The sequence below is a fragment of the Onthophagus taurus genome, chromosome 6 (assembly GCF_036711975.1).
Source record: "Onthophagus taurus isolate NC chromosome 6, IU_Otau_3.0, whole genome shotgun sequence".
Lineage (NCBI taxonomy): Eukaryota > Metazoa > Arthropoda > Insecta > Coleoptera > Scarabaeidae > Onthophagus > Onthophagus taurus.
The window spans coordinates 21873086-21898376 of NC_091971.1; the positions used below are offsets into that span (position 1 = coordinate 21873086).

At 33.6% G+C, this 25291-nt stretch overlaps 1 protein-coding gene across 1 annotated transcript in view; it reads right to left on the reverse strand.

Annotated features, from left to right (window-relative positions):
* Positions 1–7474: 7474 nt before the first annotated feature.
* LOC111422689 (sodium-coupled monocarboxylate transporter 1-like) overlaps positions 7475–25291 on the reverse strand; it is a 28416-nt gene continuing 10599 nt past the window's right edge. Inside the window, exons 2-11 of the mRNA XM_023055907.2 lie at positions 24758–25287; positions 17496–17655; positions 17367–17432; positions 17187–17306; positions 9066–9214; positions 8872–9012; positions 8414–8816; positions 8103–8354; positions 7757–8050; positions 7475–7701 (exon numbers count right to left, since the gene is read on the reverse strand). Of these exons, the coding sequence (XP_022911675.2) occupies positions 7660–7701; positions 7757–8050; positions 8103–8354; positions 8414–8816; positions 8872–9012; positions 9066–9214; positions 17187–17306; positions 17367–17432; positions 17496–17655; positions 24758–24978 (1848 nt within the window). The 5' untranslated portion in view covers positions 24979–25287 and the 3' untranslated portion in view covers positions 7475–7659. The remainder of the gene's footprint in view (positions 7702–7756; positions 8051–8102; positions 8355–8413; positions 8817–8871; positions 9013–9065; positions 9215–17186; positions 17307–17366; positions 17433–17495; positions 17656–24757; positions 25288–25291) is intronic.

Here is a 25291-nt window from a genome sequence, read left to right on the forward strand (position 1 = left end):
AGTAGCAGAAATGGAAGCCCTGAGGACAATCTCAGGAAAGACCAGATGGGACACTGAGAGTTCCAACATTAGAGACCAACGCGGAGACACATTGTAAAATGAGGAAAGACATCGCAAAAGATTTTGGCACAACTACATCCATAGAATGCCAGATAGCAAACTGCAAAAAATTGTGTTTATACACTGAGGGAAATTATCTTGATTTTCACGAAAAATTTATTCTTGAATGTATTTCTTAAAAACAAATATAAGATATTCTTAAAAATATTTTTTTGTTTTAAGAATAGAAAAGTTATCGAATGAAGTACATAATATTCTTAACATCGAAGAATATCAATTTTTTGTAACAAAAAATTCATTCTTGCGTCTATAATTTATAATACTCAAATGAAGAATTATTGAGGATTGTTGTTACATGAATAAGTTTTCTAAAAAGAAAGATATATAAAGGGGGGAATTTGACATGAATTTTTAGTGTTATCAGAAACGAAGAAAAGAGCAAAGGAGGAGGTAGAATTGTACAATGAATATCTTTTGATATGGAGCAGAGTGGACGAAAAGAATAGAACGACCGAGGTAATAATTTGAATAATGTATAGTACAAGGTGGAGAGCAGCATGGGGAAGAATACTATAATAATACATGAAGAGCATACAACGAAGAAAAGTTCTGGGAATATTTAAATGAAGTAGTAGAAACAACCTGAAGTACATACCTTTTCTTTAGATGGATATTTCAATGGAAAAGAAAAGAAAAAGCATACCAAGAAGTGATAAAATCCAGACTAAACGTATCAATAGTAACTAAATATGAATAGGAAATTCACGTAAGATTCACAAAAGAAATGGAAACAGCAGATAGTCCTAACACAGAACAATTGTGGAAAGTATTTAAAAGGCTTAATTAAAATATCACTTGAGGTATATGTGACAGAAAATATAAGAAACACAAGCTTGGTGAACAGAAAAAATTAAACAAATTAAGATTAAAAAGGACAGAGAGCGAGAGTACTTAAGAAAAAGAAATAGAAAGAAGTTATGCTGTTATGAAGCATAACGTTACCCATTGCATTTTTCTATTCCTTTTCTGCTTTACACTAAGATATTGATGGTAAATCTAATGAGTTTAACATCTTTGTCCTTTTAATGACGGACTTTGTAGCGTCATGTCTGCAAAGTCCCTAAATCCAAGATGCCACAATATATTTTTCCTATTTTCAAATAAAAATATATCTTATATAAAGTATTCATTCATTCCTTTCAATAAATTCATTGATTCAACACTTACGTCAAAAGCGTATTACTAATTTATTTTTTAATTAAATTTTAACGATTATGTTGGGAAAGTAAAATGCAAGTAAAAAGTTATTAACTTCCCCACATAAATTGGCGTCCGCTCATTAAACTTTTTAAGTCATAGAGTATCAGGAAAAGGAAATCGACCTTCTCAATCAAGAATAGACATTATATCCAAGTTTCCTCAATCAAAAACAGTAAAAGAACTTCAACGTTTCTTAGGAATTACATAAACTAGTAAATAAATTGCAACTTGCAAAAATCAAAAACATTACACTCTGGACAACAGAAGAAGAACATTCTTTCTCTAAAGCCAAAGACAGGATCCAACAGGATCGTTTTCTCTATATACTGATTCTTCAGAAACAGGAATAGGAGCTGTTCTTTCCCAAACTAAAAATGGAACTACTTCACCAGTAGCCTTCTTTTCCAAAAGAATGTCTAACAGCCAAATGAAGTACTCCACCTTTGACAGAGAACTCTTAGCTATATATTACGCGGTTAAACATTTCAAACATTTCTTACAAGGAAACCAATTCAAAATTTTCACAGATCATAAACCCCTAATTACTGCGTTGTTTTCGAAAACAGAAAAACTCCTAGGCAAACCAGATACATTAAGTACATAGTTTAGCTAACCTCTGAAATCTCTTACATTAAAGGAAAATGCAACACAGTGTCGGATACTTTATCAAGAATCACTATCGATTCTTTAACATCTATTTATCCCTCTGAACAAACAATTAAAGAAACGCAAAGTTCCAACAAATAAAAAATACCATTTATCTAAAATAAAAAGTCAATCTTCTAATTTAGATCTTTGGCCAAAAAATTTCGGAAAACCATCTTGGATAAATTTCATTGTCTAACACATCTAGGTTTTAAAACCACCTTAAATATCAAAAATCGTTTCTTTTGGCCACATTTAACCAAACAAGTAAAATCATGGTGTAAAACTTACATACCTTTCCAGAAAACTAAAATCCAAAGATACACAAAATCTCCACTTCAGAAATTTAATCTACCTACTGGTAGATTCGAACTCCTTCATTAGGCTGTTCTTTTGTACTAACAACCATAGATCGCTTCACTAGATGGCTCGAAGCGTACCCAATACCTGACACTACGACATCTACTATAGCCGCAACAGTTCTCAAAATTTGGTATACCACACACTATCACACACGAGCAAGGAAGACAATTCGAGTCCAGATTATTTCGCCATTTCAATAGATTGCTAGGATCTGATCCGATTCACACTTCAGCCTTTCAGTACTGGCATATTAGAAAGGTTCCATAGAACCCTTAAAACTTCCATTGCTGCCAGAGGAAACGGCTATAGGTAGAACAACGACCTCCCAATAATACTATTGGGCCTTAGATCTTCACTTAAAGAAGATCTAGGTTGTTCCCCCGCAGAGTTAGTGTATGGTCAACCCCTCCGCCTACCCGGAGAATTTGTTATTCACAGGACCATTTAGAAACGGAACTACTTCTAGTTAGTCTCAAAGAAACGTTTTCAAGTTTAAAACTAGTACCTACTACCTTCCATTCAAAAATTAAACCTTTCATTCATAAAGATCTATTTGTTGCAGACTTTGTTTTATTAAAATTAAATCCAACCTTCCCTTGCACCAAGCTTTGAAGGCCCTTTTAAAGTTATTAAACGCTTTCAAAAAAATTTTATTATTTTAAAAGATAACAAAGAATTATCAGTTAGTATTGATCGATTATCGCCAGCATTTATAGCTAACGATAAACTTAAAATTGCTTCTAATCAAAATTCAGTTCCAAATAAATCTTTAAGAATACGTTTTCAAAATTAAAATATTTCTTAATTTACATTTTATTGTTGACCTTATTTCTTCTTAGAAGGGGGAGAATTTGTAGCGTCATATCTGCAAAGTCCATTCCCTAAATTCAAGATGCCACAATATATTTTTCCTATTTTCAAATAAAAATATATCTTGGCAACGAAAGTTTGTTATATACAATTCATTTCTTTCAATAAATTCATTGATTCAACACATACGTCAAAACCTTTTTACTAATTTATTTTTTAATTAAATTTTATCGATTATGATGGGAAAGTAAAACGCAAGTAAAAATTTATTTACTCCCCACAGACCTATAACTTAAATTACTGGCAAGTATAAACATATAAATGGTGTTCTAACTTTATTACTTATCTAGAATTCCGGTGGGCGATTACTTGTTTCAGTATTGGCATTTAGAGGTCCTCGTAGATTACATGATTGGTCTTTTTTGAGGTTTTCATATTAGTTTATTTAATAATGTTTTAATAAAACCATAAATAAATCGCTCTACAACCAAACAATATTTAAAGGTAAAATTACACTAAAAAGCAATAAGCATTTGAAGGAGGATCCATTTGATAGGAAACTAACAGCGTTTCCTGAATAAACTCGTTATGAGCAACTGTTGTTGTATAGAATTTGAATTAAGCACATTCTGTAAAAGTTTAGCAAAGATACTTCCTTTTTCTAGTTAGTTTCTTACCAAATATCGCATTTCTTCCTTATAGCTATATTTGTAGGTTGTTGCTGTTTTAATGTTATTTCAAGAAGTTTTTAGTAGTTGTGTTCTTATGTATCGTATGTAATACGTCTTTACATTATCGTGAAGCCCTATTTAATATTGTAGTGTGCCATGTAAAATTGTTTCAAACGATTTATTACAAAATTTACAAAACAATAAAAACAAATTGATAAATGTACAATTCAAAATATAACATATAAAATGTGGTAGAATAAAATTATATTTTAAATTCAAATATTGTACATGATATAAATACCAATCATCGTACAATAAATATATGTAGTTTTAACTCCGTAGTGATGGTTTTAGGTGATTTGCCAAGAGTTCCTTAGTTTGCTTTTCTCTTTAATCATATTGAGTATTACGTGTTACGTTAGGCGTTACTTGAGAAGCAGATTTCCACGCAGCTTTTTGGATTGTTAATATCAACCACCACTCTTGAGAGGAAGGTTTAATTTAATGTTTTCAGATATTAACTGTTTATACAAAAAGCAATTAGTTTTTTATTTGTTATAGCAGTGATTTGGTCGGAAGGAGCAAAATTATTAGGAATTAATGGAGCATCCAATCATAAAACAGAAAAAGGATAATTTTATGAAAAAAATTATTTGTAGACATATATTACACGTTTATTTCTATTTGATTACATAGCACCATCTAGGAGTAGATTGCCAATATAGAATGTTTGTCGTAACCTTCATTTAAAGCAACCTCTTTTACGTATTCTTGTCATTGTTAAAAATTATCTCTTGTTCTAACACTTATCTCCTTTTATATTATGAGTAGTAAATGAAATTTTGGCCCCTCGTGATTTTTTTGTGTTTGTAATAGGAGATGTTGCATTATAAAACAGTATTTAATACGAATTTAATAATTTTTTTGCCATTTAGAAAACATTTAATCTATAAATAACTGAATTAGATTTTTATTTAATACAACTGTAATTAAACTGTTAAATAAAAATATATTGGTACTGTCAGAGACAAAATTGGGGAAAGTGATAAATTATATAATTATATAATAATATTATAATATTAATTATATTTAATATTTCAAATATATGTCTTTTGCAAACAATCTCGCAATAAACAACGCGAAAACCTTTTATCATGTAGCTTTACTAAAACGGGGAAATATTTAGAAACGTTTTAATAACCGTTGATAAAGCATGATGTATAAAATTCTATAAACTATACGCATAAATTTGGGGATTTATACCTCATGAAAAAAATGACTAATAGGTGAAAACATTTTAGTAAAAGTTTCTTAGTTTCCTAGATATCTGATATATGCGGCCACATCTAGATAATGTGTTGTCTAGAAGATGGATAGGTCGATGTGATTCTTGATTTTTATTTTTGGATCACTTCAAAAACGCCCTGGTTTAGGCAGCGCTAGTGGAAAATCGTGGATTCGGCGAGCCCAATTGTATATAGAAACTATGAGAAAGAACTTCGAACACTTGCTGTGATGTTATTTTAAAACGTTTTTTGTATTCTTGATTTGAAAATAAGTTTCACGGATATCTAGGAATCTAAAAAACTTTTGCTACAACTTTTTCACCTATTAATCATTATTTGTCATGAGGAATAAATCCCCAAGTTTATACGCATAAGTTGAGAATCACTCTGTATATCTAGTAAATCTGAATTTTTAAACAAATACCGGTTTTTTTTAAACTAATTGGCGCCAGAAATGATCAAACACGAGCAAAATTCGTAAGAAATTGATACAAAAATTTATTATAAACAAAATTGTCTTTACAACTAATAATTGATAGATACCTCATAGATAATTAATATAGGATATTAATATAAGATAATATATACAGTGTACAATATGCAACTAATATCACAGTATTTATTTTATAATACGCGATTTGCGCATTGCAATACCTATACTGTGATATTGGTTGCATATTTGCAATGATGACGTCGGGTACGATAATTAATTAACACACTGTATGTGTGTAAGCATTCGGGATGGTAAGAATAATCAGTCTTAATACTTATGATGAAGTCTGTGAATGAATCTATCTTTTTAACTTAAAAGGTAGTAATTTGTATATTTCATGTTAAGTATATTACGCACTCTTACCGCCAATTATTATTAGATACTCCACGGAAAAGCTGCCGAAATCAGTTTATACAGGAACTCTATAGGCCGAAATTGAAAAAAAATCGTAGATAAAATTGTCTTCATACCCAAAGCATAGAGTCCCCTTTCGCTCCATTCGACTGGCTTAACGTTGAAATATCCATTAAATTATCGGATAAACTCTTCTAGTTTAACTTCTTGGTTCATCCTGTGCATGATTCGGTGTAAGGTAGTAATCATTGAAATCTTGATTTTCTTGTCAACATTAATCATTAATTTCTACATGGTGATGTTTGAAGAAGAAGCGTTAAGGAAGAGTGGTAACCAAAGCTATGGTTTCGTTACATGGATCACACCTTTGCGATATGGCAGCATGGTAAAGAGTGTCTTCAGAAGTTCCTAGACCACCTGAACTCGTAATACCCCATAATCAAATTTACCACGAAAGCGGAAACTACAAAACAGTTACCTTTCCTGGATTTTTTGATCACTAGGAAGACAGATAGTTCCATCCCCCGGAACTAGGAGTGTCACCACAACAGAAGAGAACAAGGCTTGGATAATTTTCAAACGACGGAAAGAATTTGAAGAAAGGGAAAAGATTTCTAGAAGATGTACTACAGAAGAACGGCTACACTTTGAAGGATATCCACCGAGCCACCAAACAACGTAAGCAGAGGGAGGAGATGGTAAGTACTGCACCAGCCGGATTTATCTGCCTCCCTTGTGTTTCAGGGGTGACGGAGCGGTTTGTAAAGTGCCTGAAGATGAAGGATATAGTGGTACGATACGGTATAGTCATCGACATAGGAACAACATGAATAGAGAAGACGGCTGGGAACTCGAAAAATGGGCCACTCATTGAAAAATGCATATATCATCAAATTTTAACTGATTTCGTCACTTCGAACTTGTATCTGAAGAAACTCCACCCAATCTACATTAAACTTATTTTCAGCAGCTATTATAGCGGTAAGGCCGTACACACAGTTACACAGTCAATATTTAGCAAATCTAAAGCTGCTTTAGGATTCAACAAACCTGCTGTGTAAAAACACCTATTATGGAACCCAAACCAAACCGTGGCACTAGTACTGCTACGCGGAGACGTGACTTAGGAATATGAATGACAACAAGGAACTTGCGCACCATCCTCAGAGCTGAAGGGCTGAGAAACCTTTTCATGGAACTCCATAGTGTGAGCTCGTAGTGCTAGCATTATAGGAAGTAAGATGGAGAGTTCCAGGAGATTGCAGGAAGATACACTACGAGTCAATAAGGCGACGACCAATGAAACGAACCAGATGAAGAAGTCATTTAGTTTTATAACGTTGAGAACCACTGGTCTATAGCAAGTTGCAACTTTTTAAGAACTTGTCCGATATTACTGACACATTCACATTATTTTGAAAATTTTGTGATAGTGTTTGGGTACCAACAAGTATTAAATTAAAAAAAATATGAAAATAAATAACACGTAAATAAATAAATAGAATATCAGGGTTATGAAATAAAATTAGATAATAAGTATATTAACTTTATTTAAAAAAACATCTCAATTTAATAAATACAAGTTATACAAAAAGAAAACGTTTACAATTAAAAAATACTATAGAGAGAAAAGAGACAGAGAGAAAAGTTAAGTAATCAATTCTTTTAAATATCTTGTACACATATTATTTAAGTAAAGATTCGTTAAATTATCACTTCACCTCTCCTCTGAGCAAGTCAAAGATCTATGGGAATCTTCCTAAGAAAAATAAAATGATCAAAACATATTTATTAATAAATGATTAATAAATTACTTTTAAATCCAACATAGGAACCCTCATTTTTGGTTTAAATCCATTTTCACAATTTACTTGATCCTTATGACGGGCATTTCTTATTGCGTACCCTTCGTATCTAAAACTCTCTTCAGGTAAAAATCTGTGAATAACCGGACTTATTAAATCCGGATCCATAAATTTTAAATCTCGTTTTCCCGAAATTAAACTAACTAGAGAACCTACTAATAATACTGTTACAACTCCAATTGGTGTTATCCAATGGTAAGAAAGTCGGTGTAATGGAAATACGTTTGATTCATCATGGTAAACCTAAATATTATTTATATTAATCGTATACAATTATATTTTTTTTTAATTTTACCGTGGAAGTTGTGTTATTAACAATAATTCCATATGATTCCTCACAACCATATGTGGCCACAGGAAGTCTTTTTGGGATAATCAAACCAGCAGCTCCAGCATATTGGCTTCCAAAACTCACCCAACCCGACAATACAAATCCACTAATTGCACCCACAACAGCTCCCGTTGAATTTGACCACGGAATTAACATCCCCAAAGTAAAAACACCAAAAGTTGTTCCCGCTGCAATTGCAGATAAAGAAGTTGCCATCTAAAAACAACAAATTAAAATTTAAAAATAAACAAAGATAATCAAAAAAAAATTTATACCGCAAGAACTCCTCCTAAATGTTCAACAACGTACAAAAAAGCTAAAGCAACAACTCCTAGTACAAAAGCAACGACTTTAACAAAAATCGTTGCTGTTTCTTCTTTTAATTTGAGATTAATACATCCTTTAACGAAATCTTCTAGAAAAACAGTCGAAGTTGAATTTAAAATAACCGAAAGTGAACTTAAAGCGGCCCCAAAAACCCCCGCGATAAATAATCCTGGGATTCCCCGAAGATGTCCAGCTGTTTCCATCACGAACATAGGTAATAATTGATCATCAGCGTGGATTCTTCCAGCCTTTAAAGGATCACAATCGGAATAAGTCGCATAAATTATTAATCCCGCATAACAACAAGCCGAGACGAAAGCTGATACTCCAATTGCAAAAATTAAAATTGAACTAAAACAAAATAACAAATCAAAGTATTAATTTTGATTTGACATTTTTTACTTACGTTTGAGCTTTTCTTATTGAAGGTACAGATAAGTAGCGTTGAACCATCGTTTGATTGACCGCATTGAACGACGTCCAATAGAAAACGCCCCCTATTATCACAGAAAACACTGTATGTCGTTCGTACATACTCGTGTTAAAACTAAAATATTTTAATGTAGGGACACTTTGAAAGATGGGAAAATATTTACTTACTTTAAAAATATTAATCGACTCGATGCCGTATCCCATACTTTTGCCACACCTCCGTATGAAATTGTACCCAAAATGATCACTACCATAACGGAAATGAACATCACTATGATTTGCCATGTATCTGTCCATACAACTGCTTTTAAACCACCCTGTATAATAAAAAAAGGTTTATAAAAAATTTAAATATTCCAATTGAAAGGTACAAAACAAAAATGTGGTAACAGTGCATCTTGTAGGAATTATAGGATACTGCAACGCCTGATAGAAAGAAGTTAGACATGAATTTTATTGCATGTGTTTATTGTATTTTATTAATTGGTCATAAAGAACAAGAAGAAAATACGCTTATTTATGGAGGTTACATCTCAAAAATGGAATATATGAAATTATTTTTATTTAAGTCTTCTTCTTTGAACTTCTTTAAAAGTGTAAAAGAACCCACAGGCTTAGTCAGCCTCACTAAAACCACAACATTTTTTTCCCGATCTGTGGATGAAGAGGCACAAAAGGTGTCGCGGCATTAGACAGTCTATTTCAAACAAAACAAAGAAGATTGAACTTGTTAGTGTTCGCTAAGTGACACCTGTGCAAGTTATTGGAGAACGACGTACCTTTCGTATCCATCATCCGCAAGTGTCGGAACAAATCAAGAGTCCTTGAAGAAAATGTATAGTTCAATAGGTCAGTAAAGAAGAAATAACACACACTCTTTACGAAGGGAAGTTGAAATGGTCACCTGATCTGTTGAGCATCATCAGCAGCTTTTATCCCTGGAAGGGTGCTCAAAATGGTTGCAGAGAAGGATATTCCCTTCGGAGAGATTATAGTGATGTAAAAAACCTTCTGCAGCCATTAATAAAGCTGCCCTTATCGTCCAAAAGTACACCAAGGCACTTCACACTTTCCTCAAACTTTATAGCTAACAACGGAGGTTGTATTTAACAATGGACATCTTAAAGTTGACCTTCAATTACAACGTTATTGTCATATTTACTGCCACTGTCATTCGGGATTCTAGCATTCTATCTCGAAGTTTAAAGCTCTCTAACTCCATTCAAGCTCTTATAAGAGACACGCTGGTTTCGATTGAAAAGTAAGTAGGATGTGCCCTTCTAGATAACAACTTTATTAATGCCTGAGTAAAAAAGCGGATGAATATCGTTTTCATGCATGAACCATAAGTCGCGCGGGGGTTAATCCAAAGACGTGTTTACTTATCAAAAAGAATATTCTTTCTGATTACAGGCTATTGCGCCGTCATTGCTTCTTCACGGTATTCAAAGTCCAAGTTGAAAGGGGCTGGACAGAAATCGCTGTATGTTCAACATTCCTCTTCGGATAAGAGTTCGATCCTCTTCCTCCAGATGCTAATCAGATGCGATATTAACGCGCATCACTCGTTGTAGATACCAGCACCTACGGCAATGACAGACATGTGTGTCTCTTTGAACACTCATTGGGTGAAAGTCTTGCAGAGATTTTATATACATATAACGTTAACTCAATTTATTACCATATTGAGCATAAGAAACACTCATGAGGTCAAGTGCCATCATGCTAAACTAGATATAACGAAATACACGGGGTACCAGCTGGTCTTGTGTTATCGCTATTGTAACAAATTGTAATCAGATTGACATAGCCACGGAGTGAGTATATGTGGCATAGATTACGTTTGTCTGATCACAAAAGCAATTGTTGCCTACATTAAATGTAGGGCTCCAAAAAAAAAGTTCACTACATTTTTTACAGGCCGAAAATATTGGGCGAATGAGAGCCACACACAGACGGTCTATCGAATTATAACAAGAACACCACTTCCTCCGGGCTATCTTTTAATACTTATTCACTTCCCTGGGGTAACGTTGCTAGCATGGACTTTTCCTGTACAACGAAATGTTCATGCTAATTAAATTGATACGTGGCCATAAACCAACTTTCTTGTTGACCAGGTGACTAATTTGTTCAAATCATTCAAAGCGCTTCAAGAGGATGAAATCTTTTTCAAAAACACTAATATTACTTGTTTTGGCAATAATTATCAGAGTGTGCGTTGCTTGGCTAAGCCTTAATAAATACCTAAGACGGGATATGCTGTCTCCACTATATCAATGCCTTCCTTCTCATTAGTTTTAGTTCATTTCAAACTTGTCGATTGCAACGACGAGCAGAAACAGTTGGACTTATTCTGAGTGAATGCGTCGCTAGAGCCCGCCTAAGACACAAAATGTTCGGAAAGTTCGCCTGACACCTACTGGCAAAAAAGAACAAAACCTTAGAGCAATACAATCATCATGCTCATCAAGGTCCTAGATTTGCCCTAAACCTTTGGAGGGCTTAAGTTACAATAGATCTTACGGGTCGCGGTGGCAAGAGGGGTTGCTCCTTTCAGCCCGGCAGCAATAATAATACCCGCCAGTGAGTACAGCATCCAGATCCTATAGTCAGAAAGAAATCTGTTATGCCTTCTTGAACATCCTAAAAGCATGTCATTAAATGCTTTTAGGAACCACAATCTCACAATACCACAATCTCCGAAAAGTGAAGAATTTGATAGAGTGTGGTAATTAACCATAACGGTTTGGATCCTTAAAATGATTAATACTATTTGCGGATGTTGCAAATTTATGACAGATTAAAATAAGCACACTTGTTAAATTGTGTCCAATCTTCCAAGAAGAACAACAAAAATGAAGTAACCTTTAATTTCATTTTACTGCTGTTGCAAATAATGAAACGGTTTGTAAAACCAGTTTTTTCAGTGTCCAAAGTTTTCTATGCCTTAATGTACGTATTTATCAAGGACGGTAAAGTTTAAAAAGACCTGTTCATGACGTTCCGTGTGGCCAATTACTACTTCACGCTTTAAATTGGCAAATGGTTAACAATTAAAACTAAAGTTAACACTGGAACTAAGACTAGAAACTAGAAACATTTGGGTTTAGCCGTGTGTCTCTCAAAACGGCTAAAACTCAAATGTTTCTAGGTCTAGTGTTAGTTTTACTTTTAGTTCAATAAAAATATACAATAATCTAGCATTGAATAACAATTAAAACTAGAACTAACACTAGACCTAGAAGTAGAATGTTTCGGGGAAATCGTAAAAATAATGAAGCACAGCACCCCTACTACACTTTCTTGATCAAAGCTAACAAGAAATCATTCATTCCTACGCGACGTCAAATCCGTAAGGATCCTACTGTAAGTGGTGTGGCACTGGCTACAACAGTCTTGAACAGGTCTTTGGTGTTCGTGTTAACCTTTAACGGAGCGAAATTATATTAAAAACTTTTTTTTGTTTTAAAAACCGGTATGCTATTAGAAAATCATTGATAACTATGATTAATATACGAACACGGTTTGCATTTGCAAAAAATGCCCAAATAAGGATTTAAACTTCTGGAAAATGGTAATTTTTACAGATGAGACTAACCTCAATATAAAAATATCGACTAGACGAGTATCAATTTGGCGAGAGAAAAACAAGAGCCTATATCCACATAATCTGATACCTATGATATCTTTATAGATGGAATATTGGCAGCGTAGGGGTGTACATTTTGAAAAAAAATTGCAATGTAACAATTGAGATGTTTACGAAATTTTATCTTTCAACAGGATAATGATTCGAAGCATACCGCGATAGATTCTGGACTTTGGATCGTGTACAGGGTGGGCTAAATTAGGTACTTTTAAAAGGAAACTCCTATTTCTATAAGAGATACAAGAAAAATGATATCAGTGTCTGAGTCTCGATTTTTTATAAGAAACTTAATGGCGAAAATCGCATATCGATATCTCTTACGGTTTCAGAGATACAGCGTGTTTTTCAAAAAAGTGCAGTTTCGAAAAGTCGTCATAACTTTTTTCTTATTGATAAGTCTTCTTTTCTGTGGAAACATTTCCAAAGCAACTTTTTAGGTAGAATTCGATGGAATAAGTTAGCTTTCCCTCAAAGCAATATTTTAGCAGTTATTGACATAAAAATGATTTTTTTAAATGGAATTTCCTTCCCAAAAATATAGCACACTTGACATTTTCTTCAAGTCTTCTTTGAAATATACAACTTTAAAGCTTATATGTGCAGATTTTGAAAAAGTTGGCTTTGGAAATCAAAGAGAAACGAGATTATATTTATAAGTAGTCTCAAGATAGTTGGTTACAACAAAAAGCAGATTAAATTAATAAAACTTATCTTATTATAAAACAAGAATAAATATATGGCAACAAATAACAACAATAGTAAACCCTGCTACATCTTTTTTTAGCCCTTTTTGCCGAGTTGATAAGCTCAATGGGGCTAAGTGTTGCAAAAGGAAAAAATCCATAGGTGTTAGGTCCGGTGACCAAGCCGCCCAGCGAATAGAACCTTGATGATGACCTTGATGAGCAGCATTGTGAGGCGATGCACCATCATGTTGAAAAAATACATTTCGCAGGTGCGCCAGAGGTAAATCGTCAACAACAGATTCGATTTGTTGCCTAAATATATTCAAATATTTTATTTCTGCTGTGCACCAGCACTACTCACATACGCTTCATCTGTCCAAATACAATTTAAAGAAAAATTACGTGCTTCATCACATTTTCCCAAGAGCCATTGGCAAAAATTCATTCGCCGTTCAAGATCTCCTGGTCTGAGGTAATGGACTTTGCTAGTTCTGTATGGGTCAAATCTGATTTTTTTTCAAAATCCGCCTAGCTTTGGTTCTTGGAATTCCCGTGGTTACACTCAATTACCGCGTTGATATCTGCGGATTATTTTCCATTGCCCCTAAAACTACTACTTCTAATTCCCCGTCTTCATTCGGTATATAAGTTTTTGATCTTTTCTTTTCGAATTGGCCGCTAGTTTGTAGATTATATCACAATCTTCTAAAAATATAAAAGTTAAAAGGTTGCCGCCTCTATGGATATCGTTCTGATATAAATTTCCTGCAGTCTCTGCATTCTCCCCAGATTGTATAAAACATACTATCATGTCCCATTTTTCATAATTTTTATATGACATTATTTTGGAGGTTAATGAGTACTAAGTAATACTCTAACGATAAGCACTAACACTTACAGCTTGAATCAAAATTTGACAGATAGATACTTATATACAATGCATTTCTTTTATCAAAACGCTGTCAAAACCCACTAGCCTACTAGTACGCAATTGAAACTCTTAAAAGTTTCCAAGTTTTATATTTCAAAGAAGACTTGAACGAGATATCAAGTGTGCTATATTTTTGGAAAGGAAATTTTATGCTCTCGTCGCATTTGCACAAATATATAGGGTATTCCATTCAAAAAGATTATTTTTATGTCAATAACTACTAAAATATTGCTTTGAGGGAAAGCTAACTTATTCCATCGAATTCTAAGAAGATTTATTAATAAGAAAAACGTTATGACGATTTTTCAAAATGCACTTTTTTGAAAAATACCTTGTATCTCTGAAACCGTAAGACACATCGATATGCGGTTTTCGTCATTAAGTTTCTTATAAAAATCGAGCCTCAGACACTGATATCATTTTTCCTCTCTCTTTTATAGAAAGAGGAGTTTCCCTTTAAAAGTGTCCAATTTGTCCCACCCTGTACAACTGTTCAGCACTTCAAAACACCATCACAAAGCCCAGCTCTCAATCCTAGTGTCAATATTCAAGAAGAAATTGAAATATTACGACATTGGAAACGTAAAGATTTTATTTTAAACGTTTTGGATAATTATATTAATTACTTGCCCAACTGAAGCTATCATATGGAATCTACCCAGAATCTACCTAGAATCCCCAGCTACCCAAAATTACTTTATTATAGTTTTCTAAAACAAAAACGACAACGAAATTAAGAGATTTATTATAAAAACCCCAATTTATTTCTTTTAGAACAGATGCATACACATTTATTACCAATGGATTGGTGTTATTGCACATTATATTACTGAAGATTAGAAATTTTATGCTCGATTCTTGAATCTTTTAGTACCGATTAAAGTCGTACATTGCAATACCTACTACAAGACACGAAACAGGTTGTAACAACATGGAGAATTACAAGAAAAATGTATGTGATTACCTATGTAATGTTACCAATGTTCTTAATTCAATCAAGGAATGTGAAACCGAGTTAACCGAGTTTAAAATTTGCGTAAACCGAGTTCAAACCGAGTTAGTAGCAAAAATCTAAAATCTGTAAATACACAAACCGCGCACTGGTTTGAATTGATGGATGTGTAAGTCAATAAAAAAATACCCGCTTTACAAAACAGTCTTTCGGGTGGTACCGAAGTCGCTGGTATGCAGAGGTATTTATGTGCTATTTTAGCTAGCTTCGGAAATAGACATTTTTTTACTCCAGAATTGGAGGGGATCTTTTTTTCTGTCTATGTATCTATTGTATATATTCAATATATAGTTTTATCATCGTGGCTGCTGAACAAGTTGTAGTGGAGTTGCACTTCTCGACGGTTTCTGATATTTTTGAGAGGATATGAGAAGTAGGTACTGTTCCAACGAGTGCAAACATCTTGCTTTAATTTGATTACATAAAAATTCATTTGCTTCTGCATGAGGACCAAAGCATATGAAGATTTTGTGCCATGTTTAAAATGTGGAACAATCGCTCGGAAATTATTTATTACTTCCAATAACTGATTATTATTAACAGTGGTATCTCCTAAATCAATTCCATCTTTTTCTATACCGTCTTTCACAGCAAGATTAAAAGTGTGGACTACACAGAAATGGTTTTCCTTATTGAAAATTTCACTAACTGCTTTTTTCATTGAAGCTGCATTGTCTGTAACTATAGTCACTATTTTAGAACTTATCTGCCACTTGTCCAATATTTGTTGAATAACATTAAAAATAGCTATTGATTGCAATTTTGTTTCTTCTATAAAATGGGCGGTCACACTAATGAAATTTTTATTACTGTCTGACGACCAAATATCTCATATCAAAGCAATATGTAGACTCAATGTTATACTTTTCTTCCAACATCTAAATCAATTTTTTCCTCGAAGGCAGTTCATAATCGGTATTTAATATTTTGGTGTATTTGCGCAAACCTTTATTTCCAGATTTCTGCATTTTTTTGCAGAAAATGGTATGGTTAAGCGAGTTTGCTTGAATTGTTTTATTTGAGGTCCAACATCAAGAGATGAAGAAGAAGCCGGTGGTAGCGATAAAGGCGGTTCGATTAAAATGTTCTTTTCAGTTTGATTTAAGGACGATGTCGACGCGCAAGCACCGTATCACTGGTGGTCGCGCAAAATGTAAACCTAACTCGAGTTAGTAACAGTCTAACTCGAATTGAAATAACCTCAACTCGAGTTAACCCGGTTTGATAAATCGAGTTGACCCATCTCTAATAGAGAGTATAGTCAATAAAATGTTAAAAGAATTGTTCAGCACTTAGAAATTACTTGTACCGAGTACTTTTTCTGAAAGTAACGGATAGCTACAAATACTGAAAAGTAATCTTACCAAGTGTTATAAAATCTGATCAATGGATAGTAATGCCAGTGTGACGTGAAAAAGGAAAATATAGCTGTGATTTCGTTTTGTAACACTACAATCGCTCTTCTAATTTTTAATTATTGGCATATATCCTTCTCTCTCTGTGCTTACCAATTAAAAGCTGATTTGTAAGAAATATAATCTTACTTTTAATAAATTGTAAACAAATTTTTTAAACACAGCAAATATTTTTTTCAAGGTTAATACTTACATATTATTCTATTATTTGCAAAAAAATAATAGAACAATTGCTACTTATATCTAATAACCATGTTTTTCATGTTTACTTACTTTATTCTTTATAAATAATTAGCAACACCATTAACAGTGATTAAAAAATACCACTGAAACCTTTTAAAATAAAATTCAAAGTAAAAATAATAATAATCATGAATCACAAAGGGTCACTTTTTTTAAGAGCACTTTCAAAATCAAACGGTTGAAATTTTCTGGACCCGATTTTCACTTCATCATTATCGCCGGACTTGGCCCCGTTTCAAATACAAAGCATTGCTCGCCCGCGTCTATTTACGTTCCGAAAAGTATATCTAAATTCGTTACTAATACACAGTCACTCAAAATTTAATCTAACAAAATGTTCAAAAACTTACCAGTACAGTATAAAAAATGCAAACAACGCAAACGATCGTCCCAATCAAATGGATATCGATTCCAGTTACTTGGTTAAACGCCAAAGACGGCACGTAAATGAGAATCGGAAGGAACATTATCTGAAAAAAGTCTTGAAAATTAATAAATAAATGAAAATTTTTCTGTTAAAGTTGGTTTACCTCGTCTAAAACGAATAGAACTGAAGCGACCGTTCTAACATATTTGTTGAATCTTAATTCTAAATACTTTTGGAAATTAAAGAGAACAAATTAATAACGATTTCAAGAAATATATTGGAAAATTTTTACCTCGTATGATGAATGTACATGGAGTTTTGAAAATACTGGAAGATAAACGAATGCCACAATGGCACTGCTCACTATAATAGCAACCACAATCAACCAATATTGAGTACCAAAATTATATATTTCAGCGGGGGTACCTAAAATTGTTACACCAGATATGTAACTAAAAAGAAAAAAATTTATTAAGAATGATATCTACTACAAAACCTTTTGCTTAGAGATATGAATGAAAATATTAATTCTATTTATGTTGTAAGCATGGCCAACAAATTTAATAGCAAGTGTAGCCTAGGAACATCTAATGACTTTAGAGATTTCATAGTTTTATATTTTTTAGTGGGCATAAAATGCTAATAACATTTTTTATTAAGTAACACCACATTAAAGTATTTAAAATTTTAACGGTTTTAAGTATTTTAAATTAACTTCATATAGCTAAAATATTGCTTAATTATAGCGACGACTTCAAAGACTTTTTTAACTGTGCTAATTTCGTTATTAGAAGTGCTCTTATCTACTTGTTTAAGATTTATGCTACTTCAAAATTATCATTACTTTAAAAATATACTGACAATAAAGAATCTCTACTTAGTTTTTTTTTGGAATCACGCTCATAAACTTATTTCTCAAACTTTGTTGTTGGAACAGCTTACAACACTGCACTTGATGATTTATTAAAAATTTTTTAAATATAAGAATTAAATTTATCCCTTGACAGCAGAACTTTTTTGAAATAAACCATAAATAATTTAATGATTAGTTAATTAGTATTGTAAGCAATGTGATTCATTGTAGATTAGTTATGGCATGATGATTGAATATATGTATATGCAATTAAAAACTAGTTGCTTTCAGTCTTTAATAAAAATTGTGCACCACTTCTAACTTCCCAGGTTTTGGGCAAGTGTCAGAATTTTAAGTTAAGATCACTTTATTGTTGATTCGATGATTCTAACCGATTCTGTAAAATAACTATATTGCCTGGGTGATGGGAACATTTTAAACACTTATAAGATTAGAATCTTGGCTAGAGCCAAGTTTCGATACTGCTTCAATCTGAGTATATTATAGTTGCATGATTGTTCTCGTGAAAATCATTGATTATAGAAACAAATCAAGATTATTGTTGTTATTAGAGTTGTGGGCGGCTACAAGCAGATTAGCTTATATCGACTGGATTAAGCAGGTTGTTCTTAAACTTGTGGACCATTTGTTATGTATTCACAATAACGTAAAGAATTTCCACATACATTTTAACAACCTTTTATACAATGCATTTAGAAGTATATTAAACTCTAAAAGCTGACCAATATTCAATTTATTTTTAATGTTTCGTCAAAAAAGGAAAAATATGCAAATCTATATGTTAGTCTCAATTGACCTTTCAATAAATAGATATAGTTTCGAATAGTCACTTCGCAGCTTGATATATTACTTATTTTTGAATTTACGCAATCGCCCCGAGGAAAGTTCCGAAAGAGGACATCTGCGAAGTGGAAGCGGCTGTTCAAGGGATGCCTGCACTAAAACCTGAAGAGATCCGACAAGAAGTTGCGAGAGTACTCTGTCTAGCCTATGAAAGAAAAGTCAGAAATCGTCGTGTTACGAGCAGACAAGGGGAATGCCACCGTTGTTATGGACTAGAAAGAATATGACGACAAAATGAGGAACCTACTGGACCCAACCACTTACAGGAAGATCAAGAAGAACCCCACAGACAGAATCGTAAGGAAAATGAAGGACCTGATAAAATCCACAGGAATTCCAGCAGAACAGCAGAAAGGATTATTTGTGCAGGCGCCGGTACCACCAAGAATTTATAGATTACCGAAGATTCATAAACCAGACGTCCCCCTCCGCCCTATCGTCAGTGTCATCAACTTTCCAACAATTGGCCAAATATCTCGCAAAGATTCTGTCTCGTGTTACAGGAAACACTGAGTCATATGTCAGGGATTCTACACATTTTGTCGAATCGGTAAAAGGTATAAAGCTAGATGCTGAGGATATTTTGGTAAGTTTCGATGTTGAGTCTCTTTTTACTAGGGTACCAGTTAAGGATGCTATGGATGGCCTCCGCCAGAAGCTCATTCTCGAGGGATTACCAGAATACGTACCAGATCTAGTGGAGTACTGTTTATCGTCGACGTATTTCAGCTGGAAAGGAGAATTTTACGAATAGTTCGAAGGGGCAGCCATGGGATCTCCATTATCGTTATAGCTAATTTCTACATGGAATTATTCGAAGAAAAGCCAGTGGAACCACACTGAGCGAAATGGATTGTACTATGCACTAAAAATATACTATAAGGTAATATAATATTTAATACGTTAGTGACAGCGAGACGAGGTTGTACTGAAGCATATAAATATGTATAATAATTGACTTGCTGCATGTATAATATTTTTTCTATAATACGATTCGTACAATCTATTTCTCTTAGTGCAAAACTATGGCTCCGATATGTGGATGACACGTTTGTAATATGGCTACATGGTAAAAAACGGCTCCAAGAGTTCTTGGATCACTTGAACACTCAACATCCGATGATTAAGTTTACCATGGATACAGAAACTGCCAAAAATCTACCTTTCCTAGATGTGTTGGTCACCAGGACGACACTCCATTTGTCGCCCTGGTATGGAACTTGGTGTATATCGGAAAAAGACCCATACCAACAGGTATCTGTAGGCATCATCACATCATCATCCCTAACAGAAGAGGTCCGTGATCCGTACTTTATTTCCACGAGCAGCGAGAATATGTGAAGGAGATAACTTGAAGAAGGAGCAACAGAAAGAGGACGCGGTAAGTACAAAACCACTTGGATTTATCTGTCTTCCCAGTCGGCGGAAGATCCACCAGTTTCTGAAGAAGGTTGCAACATGGCATCCGAAACGTCAAACCTTTTCTTAAAAGACGCACGGCAAAACCCGAAAGTTTCTAGTTTTATTTCAATGGCGTGAAATGACTTTCTCATCTAGTTTTTTACAAACCCATTTAGCTTATATAAAAGTCCTGTGTGCCGGAAAGTGTAGAATAAAGTTATTACACCGAAATCTTCTTCGAGACATCCAATAACAGCCTGATTTCAAGTGTGCCACAAAAAACTTCGAGAGATTGTCAGATTGTTTCTTGAAAGTTGTGGTAGCTAGGTCGAAATTGGATATCGTTCATATGGTTTACTATACATAATATCTTTTCGTATTGTAAATTTCTGTTGGTTCTCACAACGCAAGTTGAACCTTTTCAGTTGTATCGCCATTTTTGAATGTAGCTCTCTGATAGCCTGGATATAGTTTGACTATGGTGGATTCTATGTTCATCGTTCAATATGAATATTAATAATCATTTCACACACCCTTTTTAACACATTCTCTCTTTTTGCAGTTTTTTAAAAATAGAATAATGTGGTGTTAATTTTTGATAGAAAAGTGATTTCTTAACGATAAAACACATGTGTAAGATTTCATAAACTTGTAGATCGGTACTTTTTTAGAAAGAGAAATTCTTTGAAGAAGAGTTTTCTTGAAACTTTATATAACTTATTCTGTTCATCTGTAACTAACAACCTATCGATACTTCCAGTCGTGCCCGATGAAGAAATAAGATAATTCCGAAACATGTCGCACCGAATTTAAAATAAAATAAACCATTTTCATCGTTAACCCAGAGTTTTATTAATATGGATATAGTTTGTTTTGGAAAAGCTTTTATTCCATTCGGTGAAAACGATGAGAATAACGTTGATGTAATTCAGGTTTCGTAATATATTGCCTATAGGCATTGCCAGGTTCATTATTTCTTATTATAAACGCCAAAGGAAATTTGTACAGGCCAAAGGGTGCGGTTATTGCGGTTTTTTGAATGTTTATCGAATGATGTTAATCGATGGACGAGAAATGGATTTTCTTCTCATGGAAGAATTACGAGAAGTCCCGCATATGTGATATGGAATGTTTGTCCAGCACCATTTCTGCATTCAATCATTGAATCAGTAAACTACATGCAAGTAAAAGAGGCATGGGATATGAATTCTGACCACCTACTGACGCTCAGTGACTCAGTCATACAAAAGCAAAATTCACCTGCTATTGTTAACAGACAAACAGATTGGCCAAGTTTCCAAATCATCCTAGAAGAAAAAATTAACATCGCAATTAGACTTTAATCCAAAGAACAGCTTGATAAGGATATCGAGTTGCTGGTTAACTGTATCCAACAGACAGTATGGGACAGTACCCCTAAATTAAACGCAAGAACAAAGGGCATCAACTACCCTAAGGATATAAGAAATTCGAGAGAAGCGCAAACTTAGACGCAAATGATACCAAACTAGAGCTCCAGAAGATAAAACTAGATTGAGTAATGCCACCCAACAGTTGAAAAGGGTTATCAATAACTTCAAGAATAATGGTCTAAACGGGTACCTAAATGAATTGACGAACGACAAATCTATGGACTCACTATGGAAAGCGATCAAAATACTAAAGAGACCAATCACCCAAAATCCAGCAATTGGAAATAAAGATGAAAGCTGGGCTAGAAATAATGAGCAAAAAGCAAATAGATTTGCAGAACACCTACCAAACACATTTAAAGCCAATGCCGGAATCGACCCGAAAAAAGCTCCTTGTTTTGACCTAACTACAGACGAAATTTTAAAACATTTACCAAGGAAAGCTATCGTAAACTGACATACTATATATTATATCATATAACATAACAATGCATATAATGCAGCCTTCATACTCAAGTATCTGCCTACCCTGTGGAACGTAGCTGAGGTCATAATGATCCCTAAACCGGGGAATCCACCAAACGAAGTTTCGTCACAGACCAATATCGCTATTACCAGTAATATCAAAATTATTTGAGAAGATACTATTAAAAAGACTAAATCCTACACTTGAGGAAAAAAAATTGATACCATCACATCAGTTTGGATTAAGAGAGGGACACTCCACCATATACTAGATACATAGGATAACTGACGTCATAGAAAAATCGATGGAGGGAAGGAAAGTCTGTTCTTCTGTCTTCTTGGATGTGGCTTAGGCATTTGATAAAGTTTGATATGAGGGACTCAAATACAAACTGAACAAACTCTTGCCCAAGCAGTATGCACAACTGCTAGACTCGTATATATCAGAACGAACCTTTAGAATAAAGCAAGAAGATGCTTATTCAGATTTAACAGAAATTAATGCAGGCGTGCCACAAGGAAGTGTACTTGGACCAGTCCTAAATTAGAAAACAATACTGCTGCTACTTTTGCTGATAACGCGGCCATCTTGGCCATAGGCAATAATCATGAAGAAGCAGCAAATAGACTACAGACATCAATTAATAAAATTAATACTGGACCAAAAAATGGAGAATTACTTTAAATAAGAATAAATCGGTACATGATAATTTTACAAACAAAAGGGAGCAATATGTACTAATCAGAGTAGATGATAAACAGATACCATATGCGAACACAGCAAAATATCTGTTATTAACCTTGGATGTAAAACTTCGCTGGAAGGCTCATATCAAAAAGAAACGAGAAGAGCTTAGAATCAAGTATAAGAAAATGTATTGGCGGTTGGGGAGGAAATCCATTCTGTCAATATATAATAAATTACTTATATATAAACAGATCCTGAAACCGATATGGACATATGGGATTCAACTATGGGAATATGCCAGAGAAAACAACACCCAAATCATCCAAAGATTCCAGAATAAAGTGTTAAGGAACATCGTTTATGCACCCTGGTACTTTCGAATTAGTAACATCCACCGAGACCTGGAGATGGACACTGTCAGCCAGACGATCAACAAATTTGCCAAAAGCCATGAACAGTGGCTCTTAAACCACGTGAATATTAAGGCCATCAAGCTCCTCGATAACTGTAACCAGGCGAGAAGACTCAAGAGAACGAAACCTTTTGAACTAGTTGTTAAGAGCTCAATGTAAAAGTAGACCAAAGTGCAAGATTATGCATGTTTAATGCTGGTGTTTATTTTTATTAGTACAATCTAAGGAACTTCTATTGAGTAAGACCCCTAGTTTTAAGATACTTGTAGTAAATTAGGTTAGAATAAAATAACAGATAACAATAATAATGAAACCTTAGAGTATTATAAAAAAAATATATATTTATGATAATTTTACCCATCCACTGCTTTTCATTACATCTGCAAATAACGTCAGTACTTCAATAATAGAAACAATTCGGATGACGATAAAAGGCCGATGCAAAAGAAGACAACACAAGAAATGTTCGCTGTATCAAGAAGGATATGTCACGCTCACATGACTTTACTAAAAACAAATTTAGATGTCTAGAAGAAATTTAAATAATAACTGAAAGTCTGTAAATTAAATTTAGGCGTTGATTCAAAGTAGTCTTAATTCTGGTTATACCTTGTACACTGAAAATTGGTGTACAAGTACAATATTATATGATCATCTGCATATGCACAGTACTAACACGTGTCAAAGCTAATCCATTTTTGGCGAACTAAATAAACATACAACTGCGAACTTTTCCCCACATATTTATTCATAATTTGAAGTTTTTGCAACCCGAAATCATCGCTCATCACGGCAACATACCCGCTAATTTAATTTGAATCTTATCATAGAGAAAAGCATTGTAATTTGAAAAGTATAAACTAGTTTTTGAACGAGGATTATTAAAAAATATTGGAAGGCAAAGTTTTGGCATCGTGTTGAACATTTTTTGTAAATTATGGTGTTTCTTACAACTTGCTAGTTTACAAAGTACCTACATGAGTGCTGAATAAGTTGTCCAAATTTGAAAAGAATTACAGTTTTGAGAGAAACACTTTTAAATATTTATGTGGTTGGGGTTCAAGCAGCTATAGGGTCTTTTCAACGCTATAATTTCCGAATGACTCCGAAAATCGGAAAATCACTTAATCCACCTATTCCACACTGTATTTGGATGCAATTTATATAACGATTTTTTCCAGTCAAACTGGATATACATTTTGTCATTTGAGATGAGAAATATTTCCTTATGAATGAACTAAAAATGGTCTTGTTTAGTGTTTGCTAATATTATTAATATAAATAACTTGACGCACATAAAAATCTATGAAGGTTACCACAACAAAAAAAAAGGTGTTCTATTTACATCTTCTAGCAACTTAAATTAGCACTTAAACATGTTTAAAAATATTCTTAAAACAACAAAAACTACTAAGGATCTCAAAATCTATTTTTATTTCATTAAAATCAAATTCTTACCTTGCAACTAAAGACATAGCAACAGGAAACGGTTTCATGTCTCCATTTCCGGTTAAATATTCTCTTAAATTCTGTACTTCGCCGGTTTTGCAATATCTTCCCCTGCATCCATAATATAATCCTGTCAAGGCTGAAAGTACCAACATAGCCGCAAAAACCGCATAATCAAAAACGTCGAAGTGAAACTTATTAACGTTGCTGATGAGAACCTCTTCCACCATTCTTGAGCTGTTCTTTTTTAGTTTTACTTTTTAATGTAATTTTTTTTAAGTGCGCTTCAACTTGTAGAGTAAATAGAAAATGGAAAATTCGTCGTCCAACTTCTATATAAACCCGTTCGGGTTAACACGTTGACGCAATCGCCGAACGAAATGAACCAGCAACAATCAACAGTTTGCTTCGCGATTTATTATAAACATATAACACAATGGATTTTCTTAATGGAAATTTCCATTTAATTTTAAATTATTAATTCGGTAGTTTATTTTTTCCTTTTTGAATAAAATTTAAATTCATGTCATGAAGTAAACCTGA